This window comes from Megascapheus bottae, chromosome 14 (genome assembly GCF_031878675.1).
Source record: "Megascapheus bottae isolate mThoBot1 chromosome 14, mThoBot2.hap1, whole genome shotgun sequence".
Taxonomy (NCBI): domain Eukaryota; kingdom Metazoa; phylum Chordata; class Mammalia; order Rodentia; family Geomyidae; genus Megascapheus; species Megascapheus bottae.
The window spans coordinates 48,178,746-48,198,980 of NC_143522.1; the positions used below are offsets into that span (position 1 = coordinate 48,178,746).

General features: G+C 42.1%; 2 protein-coding genes and 1 long non-coding RNA gene across 11 annotated transcripts in view; 1 reads left to right on the forward strand and 2 right to left on the reverse strand.

Moving 5' to 3' along the window:
* Nucleotides 1–11,867, reverse strand: part of Psma6 (proteasome 20S subunit alpha 6) — a 29,762-nt gene extending 17,895 nt beyond the window's left edge. The window contains exon 1 of the mRNA XM_090345163.1: nucleotides 11,761–11,867. Coding sequence (XP_090201289.1) covers nucleotides 11,761–11,779 — 19 coding nt within the window. The 5' untranslated portion in view covers nucleotides 11,780–11,867. The remainder of the gene's footprint in view (nucleotides 1–11,760) is intronic.
* LOC150055198 (uncharacterized) lies at nucleotides 17–10,815 on the forward strand. The gene is made up of 3 exons (XR_016537630.1): nucleotides 17–237; nucleotides 2,051–2,153; nucleotides 9,791–10,815. It is a non-coding gene; the product is annotated as an uncharacterized LOC150055198 (long non-coding RNA).
* A 2,329-nt stretch (nucleotides 11,868–14,196) lies between the features above and the next one.
* Prorp (protein only RNase P catalytic subunit) overlaps nucleotides 14,197–20,235 on the reverse strand; it is an 81,374-nt gene continuing 75,335 nt past the window's right edge. For all 9 annotated transcript variants that reach the window (XM_090345169.1, XM_090345171.1, XM_090345168.1 and 6 more), the window contains 3 exons: nucleotides 19,623–19,771; nucleotides 17,765–17,960; nucleotides 14,197–15,799 (listed from right to left, as the gene is read on the reverse strand). In XM_090345169.1, the coding sequence (XP_090201295.1) occupies nucleotides 15,668–15,799; nucleotides 17,765–17,960; nucleotides 19,623–19,771 (477 nt within the window). In that variant the 3' untranslated portion in view covers nucleotides 14,197–15,667. The remainder of the gene's footprint in view (nucleotides 15,800–17,764; nucleotides 17,961–19,622; nucleotides 19,772–20,235) is intronic.

The following is a 20,235-nucleotide window of genomic DNA, read 5'->3' on the forward strand; positions in this document are numbered from 1 at the left end:
AGCGGAGCTTCTTCCGCTCTCGTTCGCCAAAGTGAAAGACCTCGCGTGTGTTCATGCGAGGAGAGTTCTAAGGTCCCGCCCCTTCTAGGGGCGGGGCGCTGAGGGCAGAGGCTCTTGGCAGTACGCATGCGTCAGGCGTGCTTCTGCCCGGGGGAGGTGAGGTTTGAGTCGCGACGTTGTAGGTCTTTGGAGAATGAACTGGTCAAGGCAAGAACGTAAAAGCTTTCCGGGGACTCGGTAACGGTTTGTCTGTCAGTGTATCAACACTTCCGTCGTTGGTTTTGGCGTCTTGGGTCAGGCCATCCTATCCCTCCTGAGTGCTGGGTTGCTTTGATCAAGCCCTCCTTCCGACTGAAGGCATTGAAGAGGGCGAGCTCAAAGAGCCATAGATTTTCAAGGACAACAATTTCCTCATGCCTGGCAAGATCTTCCTTTAGACAGCAACCTTTTTGTGTTTGTCCTAAACTTGAAATTGAGGTTGAAATATTGTAATAGGGAAATCTTGAGGTTACGCAGCTTTGAGTCATAACCAACAAGATCTGATGGGATGGAGCTTATAGCAGGTTAGTGTTGGATGGCTTAATGAACATAATATCTAGTAGGCAGGATGGCTCTAAGAAAACAAGTGGGTCTTCAGATACAGTAGTACAGTTATGTCTTTTTATTCCCCCCCCCAAGGTGTATTCCCGTTTAATGAATATAAAATGCATTAAGTTAGCCACCCTGTATACACTAACGTAAAAAATGGTTTGTTCACCACACCAAGATTTGTGATACTTCTATTTTATTGTAATAACTGAAATTGGAGTTTAGCTATTTTGGGGGGGGGGAGGGTGGGTGATGGGGCTTGAACTTGGCCTGGGCGCTGTCCCTGAGTTCTTCTGCTCAAGGCTACTGCTCTAACCTTGAGCCAAGCTCCACTTTCTACTTTCTATAGGTTAGTTGGGGATAAGAGTCTCTGGTCCTTTTGTGTCCCGGGCTGGCTTTGAACCTTGATCCTCAGATCTCAGCCTTCTGAGTAGCGAGGATTACAGGCATGAGCCACTGCGCCCAGCTCTATTTTTTTTTCTAAACTCATTTGTTTTGCAGCCAAAAAAATTTTTGTCAAAAAAAAAATGAAATCATTGTGGGGCTGGGAGTTTGGCCTAGTGGTAAGAATGCTTGCCTAGCATGCACGAAGACCCAGGTTCGATTCCTAGTTACCACATACACAGAAAAAGCCAGAAGTAGTGTGTGGCTCAAGTGGTAGAGCTCTAGCCTTGAGAAAGCCCTGAGTTTCAAGCCCCAGGACTGGCAAAAAATAAATAAAAATCCGTGTGTGTGTGTGTGTGTGTGTGTGTGTGTGTGTGCGTGCCCTCTGGGGCTTCAGTATAGGGCCTAGGCACTGTCCCTGAGTTTTTTTGCCCAAGGCTAACTTGGCCAATTTTGCCATATCTCCATTTTGGGTGCTAAAGGAAGCCCTTTCCTGTGGTCTCTGAACTGTGATTCTCAGGCCTCAGCCTCCTGAGTAGCTAGGATTGAAAACATAAGCTATCAGTGCCTGGCAAAAAATGTAATCTTCAAAAAATAAAATTACATTCTGTTAATTTACAAATGAAAATCCAAAACTAAAACATAGCTAAGAAGATGCCAAGAACACCTCTGCAACACAGGGTACTTACTTTCCAGCTCCAGTTCCCAAATGTACTGATAAGAGCGGTCTCTGGTTCAGTCTCTAGTACCATGATCAACTCCAGACTTTTTAAGTACTTTTGTTCTGCCTGGAGTTTAATGTACTGTAATCCCTGCAGTTTGCCTGAATAGTCATGGATAAAAGGTTCTCTGTAAGACTGTAAAACTTCAAGAGCCTACTGTATTCTGCTATCTCCTAAATTTTGGTTTCCTTCTAGACACTTCTGCTCTAAGCAACACTGACTGGTCACTCAAGTTCCCCTGTACTCTCATGCAAGGATCATTAATCCCATTTTATAAGATGTGCAATTCTGCCTTTCTGTCTGTTTCTGTATGATATGTTCAGCACATATAATTTGAATCTTTTTTTTTTTTTAAGCCTGGGCCAAAGGGGTTGGCTCTCTCATTCTGCCCCCATGGTACTGGTGATTGATCCTACGACCATGGCAAGCAGTATACCACGGACTATACCGTTTTTGCAGGTAAAATATTGGAAATTATATGATCTTTGTGTGTGTGTGTCAGTCCTGAGGCTTGAACTCAGGGCCTCAGCACTATCGCTAGGTTTACTAGACCTCTACCACTTGAACCACAGCATTACTTCTGGCTTTTTTTCTATGTATGTGGTACCAAGGAAACAAACCCAGGTCTTTGTGCATGCTAGGCAAGCACTCTACCACTAGGCCAAACTCCCAGCCAATATAGGATTTTGGATGTACATTTTAATACTTAGGTGTACTTCCTGGAAGAAATTAACCTCATTTTTTAATTTTTTTTTTTTTTTGCCAGTCCTGGGCTTAAACTCAGGGCCTGAGCATTGTCCTTGGACTTTCTCAAGGCTAGAGCTCTACCACTTGAGCCTCAGCACTACTTCTGGCTTTTTTTTTTTCCTATGTATGTGGTACCGAGGAATCGAACCCGGGTCTTCGTGCATGCTAGGCAAGCACTTTAACCACTAGGCCAAACTCCCGGCCCCTAACCTCATTTTCTATGTATGTTGAAAGGCAGACTTAAACCTCAGTATCCTTGGGGGTTATATCCACATCTTACTTGAGACTATCTTACGCAACAGTTTATATTTAAACCAAACAGGGCCTAGTACGAAGTAAGCATAAGATTACTCATAGAATCTACATTCTTAACTACTTAGGCCTGTTATGTTTGTTTTGCTTCGTTTGAATAGATTTGTGACAAGTTTGAGATTTTTCTACACGGTCAAAAAAATCCCTTTGGGAAAATCTTTTGGAAAGACAAACCTTTGCTGATTCCACTGCCCAGGGAAATCCCCTGGAAGCCTTGGCGGCTGTTGAATCCTCAGCTAGTCGGACTTCCCCTTGGTTGGGGAGCTTTCACTGAAGTCTGGGCACAAGTATTCTCCAACACTCCTGCAGCTTTAGCACAAGTGTGTGTGTGTGGGGGGGGAGGGCAGACCTGCTGTGCCGGAGTGGAAAGTTTGATCGTCCCCTATATGGGGCCACTTGAGCTAAACTTTTTTGAAATGACTTTTTGGGTTTTTGAAAACTTTTAGAGATGACTTGACATCTTCTGAGTCTTGGAAAATCTCCTGGGGGCCTCTATTTGACCAAGCCCACACTGTCCCTTGGGGTGTGTGTGGAAGAGGTAGAAGGTAGGGGTTACCCACAAGGCAAAGGGTAAAAAGTGGTACAGTAGACTCCCAGTGACTTCAGACTTGCTAAATCACATGGTGTTTAAGGGCAAGATAAGAATTTATCTTTTAAGATGTTCTGCTGGCATTTTCAAAGAATTGGGGAATGATATAAAAAAAAATCAGGCCTGTATTTCTGTGTTATTAGCAAGTATTGAAATACCTGAGAATTGACCAGAAACACTGGTGACACAGTATCTTAGGACAGTTGTAATTTCTTCACGGTGAGGGAGGTGTGGGGGTGTGGAGGGTTGTGGGGGGGTGGAGGAGGGGTCCCAAAAGCTATCTATGGCTACGACACAGCTAGGGATGACTGAACTGTGAGAGGGAAGGAAGTTTCTGCCTGACTTCTGGCTAGCAATTTGACCATCTTTCTTTTCCTTTTTCTTCTTTTTTCCTTTCCCTTTCCCTTTCTTTCTTTTTTTTTTTTTGTGCCTGTCCTGGGCTTGAGCTCAGGGCCTGAGCACTGTCCTTGGACTTTCTCAAGGCTAGAGCTCTACCACTTGAGCCTCAGCACCACTTCCGGCTTTTTTTCTATTTATGTGGTACCGAGGAATCAAACCCGGGTCTTTGGGCATGCTAGGCAAGCACTCTACCACTAGGCCAAACTCCCGGCCTCTTTCTTTTTCTTTCTTTCTTTCTCTCTTTTTCTTAGAATCTTTTTGGATCAATTTTAATCCTGTTGTTCTTTTCTGTAGCCTAGTACCTATGCTTGGCTACCTAGGAGTGCAGTGATTTTAAGTCAGACTAGGAGGAGAAAAATGGTTATCTCTCTGTTATTTATCAGTAAAGAAAGGACACGATGTGGGCTGGGGTATGATTTCTGTGACTTACACAGACAAGTTTATTATGTTTCTATTTATGAACCCTTCAAATCCCTACCTGACCAGATCAAAGTAATACTCTCCAGCCCATAATTTCTGTATCTCTCCTTCCAGTACCATGCTGGATGGACTATAGTGTCTATCAACATACAAGTCACACAAATACAGTTATTTCCTTTCTTTTCAATTGGTTTCTGTGCCTGGATTCTCTGAGCTAGAATCCCAAATTGATAAAGGCTGGCTTTACCTTTGAAAAGGTAAGGTAAGGCTGATTTATTTATTTATTTAGTGCCAGTCTTGGGTTTTTGAACTCAGGGCCTGGGCACTGTTCTTGGACACTTCTTGCTCATAGGGCTTGAACTCAGCCTGGGCCTGGGTGTTGTCCCTGAGCTCTTCAGCTCAAGGCTACCACCCTACCATTGAGTCAAGCCCCACTTCCTGTTTTCCAGGGGTTAATTGGAGATAAGAGTCTCAGGTCCTTTTGTGCCCCGGCTGACCTTGGACCTTGATCCTCAGATCTCAGCCTCCGGAGTAGCTAGGATTACAGGTGTGAGCCACCATGTCCAGCCGGTGGTTTTTAATACACAAATTCCTTCTGAGGCATGATAAGACTGGAGGCCCCACAGAACTCCAAAGAACAGAAATATTGCAGTGAAAAATAAGACAGTGGGGGGTGGAGGAAGTTTGGCCTAGTGGTAGAGTGCTTGCCTAGCATGCATGAAGACCAGGGTTCGATTCTTTGGTACCACATACACAGAAAAAGCTAGAGTGGTGCTGTGGCTCAAGTGGTAGAGTGCTAGCCTTGAGGAATGCCCAAGGACAGTGCTCAGGCCCTTAGTTCAAGTCCCAGGATTGGGGGGGAGGGGAACATAGAGAGAAGAGAGATGAAGTCCTGAGCTTTGAATATGGTCAGGCTCTGCTCTAAATGGAAGAAGCACTAGATTTGAATTTGAGCCTTGCTACAGATGGCCTAATGATTTCTTCTGTTAAACAGTGGAACATCCACTGTAAAAAGAAACATTAACTATGATAGTGAAAATGAGCCAACTACCAAGAAACTTATTTTTGTTTTATATCAGTACCGGCCTCAAACTCAGGTGCAATTCCTCTTTCTGTTCAGGGCTAACAGTCTACCAATTTGAGCTTATTTTTACTGGTTAATTGGAGATAAATCTCATAACTTTCTTGCCCAGGGTTGGCTTCAAACCATGATCCTAGATCTCACTTTCTGAGTAGCTAGGATTACATTAGGTACTAGTGCCAGGCTGAACTTAGTTTCTCTTTGTCAAAGCAGAAAACGCTGGTGAAAAAAAGCCTGGATTGTGGATTTTCTTTGATCTCTTTCTAATAAAAAGTGAAACCAGGTTCTGCATAAACCTGCACTATATGTGGATGCTATTATTCAGAAGTGAAACTGGCTTCCTAATTTGGAAAGTAGCCAGTTCTTATCCACCTTGTCCTGTGCACAAAATCTCATCCAGAAATGTGGAGACAGGGAAATGGAACTTGTAAGTATCACAAGCATGGTGTTTCCCTATATACCAGGATCTTTGAGTTTCTTTTTCTTTCTTTCTTTCTTCCTTTCTTTTTTTTTTTTTTTTTTTTTTTTGTGGGTCATGGGCCTTGAACTTGGCCTGGGCCCTGTCCTCTCAAAGCTATTGCCCTACCCCTGGACCTGGATGGTGTCCTTGAGCTCTTCAGCTCCAGGCTACCACCCGACCCTGAGCCAAGTCTCAGGTTCTTGGCCAGGACTTTGGCCTAGTGATAGAGTGCTTGCCTAGCATTCACGAAGACCTGGGCTCAATTCCTTAGTTCCATGTACATAGGAAAAGCCAGAAAAGCCCAAGGACAGTTCTCAGGCCGAGTTCAGTTCCCAGGACAGGCAAAAAAAAAAAAAAAGTCTCAGGTTCTTTTGTGCCTGCGCTGGCTTTGAACCTTGATCCTTAGATCCACAGCCTCCTGAGTTGCTAGGATTACAGGTGTGAGCCACAGCACCTGGCATTCTTTTTCTTGTTGTGCCGGTCCAGGAATCTTGAACTCAGGGCCTGGCACTATCCCTGTTTCTTTTTTGCTCAAGGGTAGTATCTGCCACTCGAGTCACATCGCTTTCACACAGCTTTCAGTTTACTGCCCCCCCCCCCCCCCCAGCCCAGTGGTTAAACTGGAGATAAGTTTCATGGGGTGAGGACTGGGAGTTTGGCCTAGTGGTAGAGTGCTTGCCTAGCATGCCCAAAGACCCAGGTTCGATTCCTCAGTACCATATACATAGAAAAAAAGCCCGAAGTGATGTTGTGGCTCAAATGGTAGAACGCTAACCTTGAGGAAAGCCCAAGGACTGTGCTTACGCCCTGGGTTCTAGCCCCAGGACTGACTGACAAAAAAAAGTTGCAAGGGTGAGTGTGCCCTTGCTTTTCTGTTTGTCTGTCTGTTTGCTTGCCTGCTTGCTTACTAACTCAATACAGCTCTAAGGTTTTTTATCATTAAGAAAAAAAAAGGGGGGGGGGGCAAGAGAGTAGCCTAGTGGTTGAGTGCTCACCTGGCATGCATGAAGCCCTGGATTCAATTCGTTGGTACCACATACTCAGCAAAAGCTGGAAGTGGTGCTGTGGCTCAAGTGGCAGGGTAGTAGCCTTGAGTAAAAAGTGTTCAAAGACAATGCCCAGGCCCTGAGTTCAAGCCCCAGGACTGGTAAAAAGAAAAGTGGCAGGCTGGGAATGTGGCTTAGAGGTAGAGTGGTTGCCTGGCAGCCATGAAGCCCTAGGCTTGATTCCTCAGAACCCCATAAATAGAAAAAGCCAGAAGTGGTACTGTGCCTCAAGTTGTAAATTGCTAGCCTTGAACCAAAGAAGCTTAGGGACAGTGTGCAGGACTGGCACACACACACACACACACACACACACACACACACACACACACACACAAATAGTGTCTCACATACTTTCCTGCTTGGGCTGGGCTGGCAATGAAATGTTGATCCTCAGATCTCAGTCTTATGATTATGATTATAGGAGTGAGCCCAGCACCAGACTTTTCTAAATCTTGGATGGATTTCTGCACCTCCTCCATAGCGTTGCTTGATCAGGAATGGGGAAAGGTAGGTGCAGAACTGGCCAGGCACCAGGAGATTGAGTCAAGAACAGAGAGGAAGTGAGATTCAACAGTCTTCCTTTCAGCCTAAATATATTTCCTCTTTCTTGAGGTTTCCTAATTGGCTTCCTCTAATTCTTATTCTCTTACCACAAAATTAAATCATCTTGGATGCTCAGCAGAATAAGCTCTCTTGGGTATGTGGAGAGAGGGAGAGAAACAATAAAAGTGAAGTTTCTAAAAAGGTTTTTTTTTTTTTTTTTTTTTTTTTTTTTTGTGATACTACCATACTGCTGAGCCACACTTTCAGTCCTGTTTATTTTTCTACTAGGTATTTTTAGGATAGGCTCTTGCTTTACAGATAGTTTGCCCAGAGGATCAGGCTTCCCATTGGATCACAGGCATAAACCACTGTGTCTAGCTTCTCTTCCACTGAGAAGCAATCTAGTGGATTTTGCTGTGTAGGCTGGCATCATGATCTTACTAAGCTCAGCCTTCCTTGGATTTAGCTTAGATGACAGATGTGTGACAAATATGTCCAAGTGTGGGTTAAGAAGGAGTCTGGAACTTTTTCTGCCCTGGCTGCCTTCCAAATGCAGTCCTCCCAAGTGGCAGAAGTACAGGGATCAGCCATTGATGCCTAAGTTTATGGTGATATTCCCCCCCCCCCCCTCCCTTCCTTGCTTCCCTTCTGGTCTCTGTCTCTGTGTCTCTTTTGCCAGTTATGGGGTATAACTCAGCACCTGGACCTTGTCTCTGAGCTTCTTTTGCTCTAGGTGAGCGATCTACCACAGGAACCACTGTTCCACTTCTGGCTTCTTTGTGTAGTTTATTGGAGATAACGTCTCATCAGATTTCCTGTCTGGGCTGGCTTTGAATCGCAGTCCTCAGATCTTAGCCTCCTAAGTAGTTAGGATTACAGGTGTGAACCACTGGTGCCCACCTAGTTTATGACAACCAATATTTTCTTTCATTAAATTAGTTCTTAAAGAATCCATTTGTTGATGGGAAACGTTCCAATTTCATCTTCTACCTTTTTTTTTTTGTCTTTTCTTTTTTGATACTGGGGATCAAAACCCAGGATGCTGCACTTGCTAGGCAAGTGCTTTGCTACTGAGCTACATCCTAGCCCATCTTCTACTTACTTTAAAATTATTGATAGACCTGAGCTCCTCCAACTTTACCCCAAGTGCTTTTCATCTATAGTGGTAAAACGAAAGTCAGGTTTCAAAAAGCCTTCAGAAACAGATCTGCACATTAAAACATTCCAAAGGCTAATAAAACTCTAGAATGATATCTTACAATTACACAGCAAGTTTTATTGCACTTACTACAGTGGCATGTATATAGTAGATGCCTAATAAGTAAATTCTAATTTATTTACGATGATGTAGGAGAAAGTTGTTAAACGATAATCAGAAATTATTATTGTCATCATTTTATTTTCTGGTCATGGGGTTGAACTCGGCCTGGGTATTGTCTTGAGCATTTCTGCTCAAGGCTAGCACTCTATCACTTTCAGCTATTACTCCACTCCCAGTTTTCTAGTGTTTAGTTGAAAATAAGTGCCTCACAGACTTTCCTGCCTGGGTTGGCTTTGAACCACAACTCTCAGATCTCAGCCTCATGAATAGCTAGAATTACAGGCTTGAGCTACCAGAGCCCAGCAAAGAAATTATTTCTTAAGGATCAATGAGGGATCAGATGCCACAGGCTATAATTACTGAGTGACCCAGCATACATGCAAAGCACCAAGAGGGGAATTCAAGGGAGAAGTGGGCATAAGAGGTAAAAATAAGGAAGACATTTTCAAGGGACTTCTCCAAAGTACTTGAACATTTCCTGAGCCCTTGTTCTGGGGAGAATCTGGGCTAGCTTCTCTGTGAGACAGATGAACCACATGGGTTCCCCTACCAGAGTTTAGAGGTAGGATGTAAGATGGGTGACATTTTCATTTCCAATTAACCAGCAAAAAGCTGGAAGTGGAGCTGTAGCTCAAGTGGTAGAGTGACAGCCTTAAGCATAAAAGCTTGGGGACAGGGGCCGGGAGTTTGGCCTAGTGGTTAAAGTGCTTGCCTAGCATGCGTGAAGACCCAGGTTCGATTTCTCGGTACCACATACATAGAAAAAAGCCGGAAGTGGTGCTGAGGCTCAAGTGGTAGAGCTCTAGCCTTGAGAAAGTCCAAGGACAGTGCTCAGGCCCTGAGCTTAAGCCCAGGACTGGCAAAAAAAAAAAAAAAAAGCTTGGGGATAGTGCCCAGGTCCTGAGTTTAAGCCCCAAGATCCCCACCAAAAAATAAAATAAAATAAAATGTTAAAAAACAATGAGACTAGAATATTCATAGAGCTTAAATTGGTGGTAATACTGGCAGTAAGAGAAAAATATATTCTATTGGCATTTATAAAGTACAAGCTGTTCAAAAGATTTCCTCCCAGAAGCTTTATGTGAAAAACAAAGGGAACCACATGATTTGTTTTAGAAAGTAAAATGTTATCTGTGTTCTCTTCAAAAACATGGTTTGACCAAAGTTTATTTCTTTAGGATCTGAAGCTTAGAGGACCTGACTTGGAAACGACTCATTTCATGAAGAATCTGACCGTGGCTGCCAAGAAGGACTAAGTTCATTGCTAAAGGACATGACCCTTCATTTGAGCCAAAAGCTCTTATCAGGATGACAGTTTCCTGGAGCACAAATTTCCTTCTGGAGACAAGCAAACCTTGAGTTGAAGTTTGAGTATACAGCATGAGTTAGTATTTTATGCTACACAGCAATGCTCTGATGTAAACTAGTTGAGTCTTTTTATGAATTTACATTATTATGGTTACCTAATAGTGCAAGGGGTGATAGGAAGCCAAGAAAAATGCAAATTTTACATTTTCTGTCAGGTTAAGCAAAAGGTGTTAGGCTGGCTGTGCTTGCCTATAATATTCTCCACTTGGGAGACTGAAGATACATAGTAAGACCATATTCCAAAATACTTAAAACATATTACGAAAGAATTTATGAGAATTTTTTTAAGGGACATGTATGAGCTTAGTGCCAGTGTCTAACAAATTCTATCTCCTCAGAAAGCTGAGATCTGAGGATCACAGTTCAAAGTCAGTCTGGACAGGAACGTCTATGAGACTCTCATCTCTAATTAGTCACCAGAAAGCCAGAAGTGGAAGTATGACTCAAGTGGTACAGTGCCAGACTAAAGAATGCTAAGGGAGGGCCAGGAGTTTTGGCCTAGTAGTACAGTGCTTGCCTAGCATACACGAAGACCTAGGTTCGATTCCTTGGTACCACATATTTAGAAATAAGCTATGGCTCAAGTGGTAGAGCCCTAGCCTTGAGAAAACCCAAGGACAGTATTGAGGCCCTGAGTTCAAGCCCCAGGACTGGCAAGCAAACAAACAAACAAACAACAACAAAAAAAAAACACTAAGGGAGTGCGCCTTGGCTCCCAGTACCACCATAAATACACATACAAACATACACAAACACATATGCACAGGGCATGTACAGAACAAAATGATCATATAATGTATAAAAATTTAATAGTTTATGGAACTATAACCCTTTGTGTAACTACAATAATAAAATATAAATAATTTTATAAAAACTTTATAGCATCAGACTGTTAAGTTATGGAACACAGCATGGAAAGCAAACTATTTTGGTGACTCATACTTCCAATCTTAGCTACTTGAAAGGTTCAGAACAATAGGATCTAGGTTCAAACCCATAAATGTGAGGCCTCCATCTCAACCAATAGCTGGGCACAGAAATGCATCTGTCATCCTAGTTCCACAGGAACAAATTGAGGTCCAGACTAGATTTTATTCAAATACATACATGAGACCTTATTCAATAATAATGAAGACAAAATGGGGTAGGAATGTGACTCAGGTAGTAGTGATCTTGCCCACTATGCACAAGGACCTGAGTTCAATCCTTAGTACCATTAAAAAAATAAAAGGAAAGAAAAACTTTGGTTTCTAAGGCAAGGTTACTAGAAACAAGAAAATTCAAGAATGATTTACTTTAAGCCGGGCACGGTGGGTCACACCTGTAAATCCCAGCTAATCGGGAGGCTGAGATATGAGGATCATGGCTCACAGCCAGCCTGGCACAAAAGTCCGTGAGACTCATATCTCCAGTTAACTACCAGGAAGACGGAAGTGGCCCCGTGGCTCCAGGGGTAGCGGTATCCTTGAGCTGTAGAGCTCAGGGACAACACCCAAGCCCCACGACCCCCCCCAAAAAAGAATGATTTACTTTAAAAGAACCAGTAAGCCAGGAGTTTGGCCTGGTGGTAGAGTGACTGCCTAGGATGCATGTACATTGTACCACATACATACAAACCGGAAGTGGTACTGTGGCTCAAGTGGTAGAGCACTAGCCTTGAGAAAGCCCAAAGACAGTGCTCAGGTCTTGAGTGCAAACCGTGGGACTGGCCAAAAAAAAAAATAAATAAAAAACAAATCAGTAATACAGTATGTTTTAAGCCAATGAGTAAGGGACTTACTTTTCTGGCGACTTGCCATAGCCACTGCCAAAGGGCTCTGTTTCACAGAGGGAGAATTTCCACCCCTTTCTCCCAGCCCAGGACTCTACTCTACTCCCAGAACCAAGCAGACAGAATTGTTAAGAGTTCCATAGTTACCTACCAGGACACTGACATTAAATTCTGATGTCATTATAGAAGCAAGCACGGAATACCTCCTTTGATAGACTTGAAACATTTAAATGTTAAATGAATTTGATGCTCAATAATTAAGATGAGGCAATCTGATGGTTTCTTGAAAACCTAATTCTTTAACATTAGAAATTAAAGCTCCTACAGTGATTTCTTGGTATTTGTTTCTTGGGCTACATTTAAAATAGTGCCACAAAGAGATAACTAAGGTATTCATTTCAATGTGGTTGAAAGACTCCAAATTATTATTATTATTTTTGTCATTGATCAGAAACCCTCTCCAAGAGGACCATGAGTTTGGCCTAGTGGTAGAGTGCTTGCACAGCATGCACAAAGACCGGGTTTGATTCCTCAGTACCACATACATAGAAAAAGCCAGAAGTGGTATTGAGGCTAAAGTGGAAGAGTGCTAGCTTTGAGGGAAAAGTCCAATGAAAGTTCTCAGACCCTGAGTTCAAGCCCCAGGACTTGCAAAAAAACAAAAAACAAACAACAACAACAACCAAAAAACCCTCTCCAAGTTACTGATACTTTTAATAAATTATTGTGGCACTCTTAATAAATTAGGCTACTAGATAAGAATGTATTTCCAAGGGCATTCTCGTAGCAAAACAAACCATTTCTGGCTGCTATCAATGAATGGCTAGATAACTGTCTTCCTGTTTATTTCAATTCTCAGTTGAATCTAAGTTGTGTATGTAGTATTCTAGAATCTCTAGGAAGTACTTATCAGATCAAATATTGTCAATAAAGAACAAATGAGAGCTTTAAGAAATTTTCAAACAGCATAAAATGGAGATGATGAAAAGAATCACTTTTCAGGATCACATTTACTCATCTGTGTTCTTGCCTTTTCTTTTCTTCCATTATTTTCTATGGCTTCTTGTAATGAGATCTCTCGGTGGACCTCTAAAGAGAGTCTAAGCAGACTACTTGTCATTAGCTGGGATAGAGCAAGGAGAAACTGGTCTTTGTGCCTTCCCACTCTCAAGGCACTTCATTAACTTCCTTTCTTCTGCTTCCCTCCCACCTCCTGTAGTTGTCAGGCTCTACAAATGCTCCATTTCTTATTATTCTTAGTAATCCCCACTAAGGTTGCTAGACTTTGTAAACAGAAATAGAAGGGGAAATGTCAATCTCTCTCTCTCTCTTTTTTTTTTTCCCCCAGTGGGTCAGGCAGCTTGAACTTGGCCTGGGTGCTGTCCCTGAGTTCTTCAGCTCAAGGCTACCGCCATACCGATGGGTCTTGGTGTTATCCCTGAGCTCTTCAGCTCAAGCCTACTGCCCTACCCTTGGGCAAAGCCCCACTCCCCGTTTTTTACAGAGATTAAATGGAGATAGAGTCTCAGGTCGTTTTGTGTGCGGGCTGCCTTTGAACCTTGATCCTCAGATCTCATCCTCCTGAGTAGCTAGGATTACAGGCATGAGCCACCGTGCCTGGCCCACTACCTTTTTAGAAGTATATTCCTGAAATATTTAGAGTACAGTTCTGCTTTTAAAATACCTGAAATGGACCGGGAGTTTGGCCTAGTGGTAGAGTACTTGCCTAGCATGCACATACATAGAACCACATACATAGTACCACATACATAGAACAAGCTGGAACTGATGCTGAGTTTCAAGTGGTAGAGCTCTAGCCTTGAGAAAGTTCAAGAACAGTGCTCAGGCCCTGAGCTCAAGCCCAGAACTGGCAAAAAATAAATAAATAAAATAAAATAAATTCAAATTTTACTTGGAGTTCTGTGTCTTTGGCAATTCTGTCCCTCTTTAAGGGCTGCACAGGCTCTTCTCTAGTCTGAGAATTTGATCTGCTTCCATCTCAGTATTGAAAATTGGCCTAAATCTGAATATCACCATTTCATCCCAGTGTACTGTGTTCCCATCTTCCAGCTCATTCCCATGAGATCTCCCTCACACATTTTAATGTGTGTGGACTACGAATTGATGAAAAATTGACAAAATACCAGATCTAGACTTCATTTAGCTTTGCCCCAGTCATTACCCAAATTTTTATTTTCAGTAAATGAAGGTAAGATTCCCTACGACACATCAGAATTCAGGGACCTACATAAAATACTCTTAGTTTCCATTCCTCCTTTGTCATGAAGCTATCAGAAGCTGATTGTGGTGTCATGTGTCCATCTAGGTGCCATGTGTTCCAACTAGGAAAGAGATTGAGGTCAGCAGATCACTTGAGCACAGGAGCTCCAGACCAGCCTGGGGCAACATGGAAAGACCCAATACAAGAGTATCAATAAACAAATATTATAGAAGAAAAGATTTAATGTGCACACTTAAAACATTTTCTAGAATTTTAGGGCAGTTAAAAATAAGTGAAAAACCTGCTATATATCTAAGGAAGCAGAATTATATTTAAGTGCCATAAAGAATATACATGAGCATTTTTAGCCAAGATTTTGGCCGGTGAATAAGGTAGATAATTGGAGAATAAAACTGAGAGTCAACTATTACAATTTGATTACATCATTAAACTAAGTTAAACTTGATTATTGAAAAAAAAATTGTACACTTTTAGAACTCCCTTATACTGACTGGTAAAAGTAATAGCAGTCACAAGTCAAGCACAGTGTGTGTGTGCCTGTAGCACCAGTTACCTGCAAGCTGAAGCAGAGAGCACTTGAGCCCAGGTTTTCATGGCCAGTCTGGGCAACAGAGTGAGATCTTGTCTCTCTCCCTTTTTGTGCCAGTACTGGGCTTGCATGCTGCTGCTCAGCCTTTTCACACACGACTGACACCTCACCAACTAAGCCATGCCTCCTGTTCTGCTTTTTGCTATTTAATTGGAGATAAAAGTCTTGTAGATTTCTCTGCCTAGGCTAGCTTTAACAGGAATCTGAGATTTCAGAATCCTAAGGATTCTAGGCATAAGCTACTTGCACCCAGCAAGAGAGACCTTGTCTCTTTAACAGAAAATACAAAAAACAAAACCAAACCATTGAAAAATGTTTAATTAATTTGGAAAGACTTTATAATTTGGGCTTTAAAATGAAGAAGAAATAGTTGTTAGGCCTGGAAAGTAAAGCTAGAAATAGCAAAGTAGATACTAGAAATAACACCCAATGAGAAACAGCTGACCCTGAAGGAGAACTGCAGGCTTTACTCTCCAGTAGATCCTTTGAGTCTCCAAGAACAAATGGTAAGGGAAAATAATACAGCACAGATAACAAAGTATTTTCTCATTTAATTAAAAAATCAATTTGTTAAGCCGGGTGCCAGGCATGGCTCGTGCCTATAACCTTAGACACTCAGGAGACTGAGATCTGAGGATCGTATTTGAAGCCAGTTTGGGCAGAAAAGTCTGTGAGACTCTTCTCTCCAATAAACTACTGAGAAATAGCCTGAAGTGAGGCTTTGGCTCAAGTGGTAGAGTTAACCTTGGGCACAAAGAGGCTCAGGGATAGCATGTAGGCCTTGAGTTCAAGCCCCACAACTGGCAAAAATAATAATAATAAAAAAATCAATTTGCTAACAGGGTAGTACTGGGAAAGGGAAAATGGTGGAGAATGATGGAAGGAGTAACACTCCATTCCTAACCTGAATTGTAACTTCTTTGTACAACTACTTATTAATTAATTAGTTGATTAATTGTTGGCTGCACCAAACAGGGTCAATAAAACCTTATCTTCATGACAGAGGCAGTGAACTAAACATGCATCAACTTAAGAGCTCTATTACTAACCAGGAGGGAACCCAAACACAAAGCCTGGGCAAGTCTTTAAGTGTGTTGCTGCAGGCAAAGCCATTTGGTTGGCACTTCATAGGAACATCTTTTCACCAGGTCTTCATCATAAGGTATGTGCCATGAGTCTCCAGTTGTTTGTACAACTGTGTCATAACTGAGAGTACGCTGTTGAATTAAAAAAAGAGAACCAAACATTGAGAATAACAACACAAGGTATTCTTGGCTATTTCCCTGTTTTCCAACAACTTCTCAATTTCTTGTTCTGCTCTTCTCTGTTCTATTTAAAAGTAGATTTTCAAAGAGCAGCTAATACTGAAGTTGGGTATTGGAAGTTCCTTCTTTAGAGCAACCTTTCTCCCTCCCTCTTTCCTTCCCTCCCTTCCTTCCCTTCATTTCTTTCCCTCTTTGTACTAGTCTTTGAACTTCAGGCCTCATGCTAGGAAGGTAGGCACTCTATGACTAAATCATACCCCTAGCTGTTTTTTTTTCCCCCCCCTTGGGTTGGTCATGGGGCTTGAACTCTGGGCCTGAGTGCTGTCCCGGAGCTCTTCACCTCATGGCTACCGCCCTACCCCTAGAGCCACAGCCTCACTTCCCATTTTCTAGTAATTAATTAGAGATCAGAATCTCGTGGACTTTAGTGTCCAGGCTGGCTTTGAACTGTGATCTTCAGATCTCAGCCTCCTGATTAGTCCAGGATTACAGGTATGAACCACCACCTGGGTATTTTAAAGATGAGGTCTTGCTTCCTTTCCAGGTGTGGACCCGGATCTACCTATTTTAGGTTTTAGGTAGGTGTGTGTGTGTGTGTGTGTGTGTGTGTGTGTTATTAGGATGACAGCATCACATTTTTACCTTCCCAAGTAGCTAATATTATAGGTGTGAGCCACCAGCAACTTTTCATTTTTAGGGATAAGAGAATGTTCTTAGGAGGATCACTGGTTTGTTGGTTAGTTGCAGATGCCAGTCCCAGTCTTGAGCTCAGGGCCTGAGCACTGTCCTTGGACTTTCTCAAGGTTACTGCTCTACTTGAGCCACAGCACCATTTCTTTCTTTTTCTATGTATGTGGTAGGGAGGAAATCGAATCTGGGTCTTCATGCATGCTAGGCAAGCACTCTACCACTGAGGCCAAACTCCTGGCCCCTCTCATGGACTTTTCTGCTTAGACCGACTTTGAACTGTGATTGTCCAGGTCTCAGCCTCCTATAGAGTAGCTAGGATTACAGGTGTGAACAACCAATGTTGTGCCAAGATTGTCCCATGTTCTGGGAATGACCCACCCCACCCTCCTACCCTTGCTCAGGGCCCATGTACTAGGAATCAAAAACACATGATCCCGGAACTAGCCTGGACTTGAATCCCAGGTGGCAACAGCCCAATGCTCAGTGATTAAACACCTGGGCTCTGACCAATCCTGAAGCGATCAGTGGCTCGAGGTTACCAAATAGCCAATCAGGTGATTGTAACTATGGAATTCCCTTAAAACTTGTTTGTATAAAAGGTATGTAAAATCTTTGTTTGGGGCCTCGTAGTGTTGCCGGCTATGGGTACGTGGAGGTCCAAGTTCCAACTCGTAATAAATGACCCTTGCTTCTTTGCTTTGATTTCGGCCTCTGGTGGTTCTTTCAGGGTCCTAAGAATTCGGGTACAACACCACCACCTGACTTACAAAAAGAATCACTTTGTTTTACTCATTGATTTGTTTGTAAGAACATTTTGAAATACATGAAATAAGAAAAATAGTACAAAAAACTGCTACATGCCTATCACCAAGCTTTAACACATAGCTAATCTTATTTCCTTGGGGTCTTGCCCACTTTCAGCCATATTATCTGTCCTCTATCATTTCCTATGATTTTGGTGATTGAATCCCTTATTTATTTTTAAAAATGAACAAATACAAATTATACACACACACACACACACACACACACACACACACACACGCACGCATATATCTCATTGTGAATATGGTTTGATATACATATATACTGTGGAATGACCCAAGCTAATTGACCTGAGTTACTTTACCAACTTATCCTTTTTCCTAGTGAGAAGAATTTTAAAAGTTGTACCACATTCATACTATATACTTGGTTTTAACGTAACATAGAAAATAGATACCATACCTGAAAAGTTATTTTTGATCCTAGAAACCTATTTGTAATTGCCAGTTGATGTCCCTGCTGCCACTTAAAGAACAGAAGTTGGGTCTTGGCATCAGAAAGACAGGCCTTGTGGTCCCGCATCAAGTCATTTGTTATAAACTTGCAGTGATTCCCTGAATTTAGTGTGGCATACAGGAGGAAGGGATCATCCTCTGAACTGAACCAGGCATAAGAAAGACAGATGAAACATACTCAAAAGAAGATGGCATTTCTTTCTTTCTTTTTGATCTGTCACAGAACTCTGGGCCTAGGCTTTATCCCTGAGTTCTTCAGCTCAAAGCTAGCAGTCTACCACTAAAGCCACAGTGCTACTTCCAGTTTTCTGGAAGGTTAATTGGAGATAAAATTCTCACCAACTCTTTATGCCCAGGCTGGCTTTGAACCTTGATCCTCTGATCTAAGCCTCCTGAGTAGCTAGGATTCAGGGCTTCATGCATGCTAGATGAACATTCTACCACTAGGCTACGCTCCTGGCTAATCAAAATTCTTTCCTTGACAAGCCCAAGAGCCTATAATTTGTCTCTGTAGACATTGTAAACTAAAGCTCAACAGCAACTTTCTCTGTATATTTAGAACAAAATCCAATATTCTTGTTTATTTACCAGAAGCAATGAAGTCCTCTTTGATGTGGTCTGACTTTGATCTCAAAACTTACGATTTTCACTGGGTACCTGTAACCTCATATCTATAATCCTAGCCACTCAGTAGACTGAGATCTGAGGATTGCAACTTGGGAGCCAGCATTGACAGACAAATTCAACAGACTTATCTCCATTAAACAGTAAAATCCTGGATCAGAGTCATGGTTCAAATGTTAGCTTCCCATGAGCAAAAGGCTAAGAGCACTAAGATCTTAGTTAAAGCCAGAATACAAAACAAAACAAACACAAAATCCCAATAATCTCCCTCCCAACATTTTACTTTCTATCACTTATCTAGCTGATCCATACTGGCCCTCTTGCCTTCCTCACAAATGTCATGTACCTTCCTGACCCAGGGCTTCTGAACATTTGCTGTTCCCTCTCTCTGGGATGTACTCCTACTCTCTCTCCCCTTTCTCAAATGACTTATTCCTTTTTAGCACATTTCCCCTACAGAAAGGCCTTTCCTGCTTACTCCACCCTTTTTACCTTTTGATCTAATACCTACCTAATCTTTTCCTAGCTACTATGTAGTCTTATACTCACTGGAAGAACACTGGCTACTTACTATTTTTTGTCAGTTGTGGGGCTTGCACTCTGGGCCTAAGCTCTGTACCTGAGCTCTTTAGCTCAAGTCCACCACCCTACCTATAGCGCGCCACTTCCGGTTTTCTAGTGGTTAATCAGAGATAAGAGTGTCATAGACTTTAGTGCCAAGGCTGGCTTTGAACCCTGATCCTTAGATCTCAGCCTCCTGAGTAGACAGGATTACAGGCATGAGCCGCAGCGAACTGGCTTGGCCACTTATTTCTTAACGTGCTTTTTTTTTCAAAGTCTTAAAAAGACAGAGACTTTGTTTTAACCAACATTTTTTTTCCCCACAAAAAATAAGGTTTTCATGTCCAAATATTGATTAAATGATAGAGGCAGGATTTTCTGATATGTATTTAGTATACTAATCTCACTCCTAACTTATCTTCCTCTTGTTTCTCCTTTATCCTCATTTTCTCTACTTCAATTTATTATGTTGTAGAAATTTAATTTTTTAAAACTTCCTTAGATCTTTTTTTTAAATCAAGTTGACAGATATGCATGCATTTTTAAAAGTAGCCAAGTAGGTAATTAACAAGCAGATGATGGAGCTTAGTGTAAATCCACTTGTTATATCCAATACTCACATGTTATCAGCAAAGAAACATCTGGCTTGTTGTTGTATCATTTGCATTTCATTTTTTCTCCATTGGGAATGATGTGTTATCATGTGCTTCCGGCCCAGGACTAGAAGTCGAAGATTCTGCTTAGCTAGTTGAGAAACTACATGCAAGAGCTATAAGACACAAAGCATGCAGCAAGCTCATCAGATCAAGTGAAAAATCTCAAGCAAGTTCCAGACCAACCAGCCTGTGCAATTTTTTTTCTTTTTTAAAGGATAGGTATGTCAGCTCATTCAGAGTACTTACCTTCACTCAAGAGACCCTGGATGGATCCCTAGTACACCGTCCCCCCAAACCAAAACAAAACAAAAAACCCCAAACCTTCTCAATAGAACAACTATCCTCACTTTTGATGATACTGGTTTCTAAGTTTTTTATTTATTTATTTATTTATTTATTTATTTATTTATTTATTTATTTATTTATTTTTGTGGGTCTTGGGGCTTGAACTCTGGGCCTGGGTATTGCCCGTGAGGTCTTCAGCTCACGGCTACCACCCTACCCCTAGAGCCACAGCCTCACTTCATGTTTTCTAGTGATTAATTGGAGATAAAGAGTCTCAGGGTCTTTAATGCCT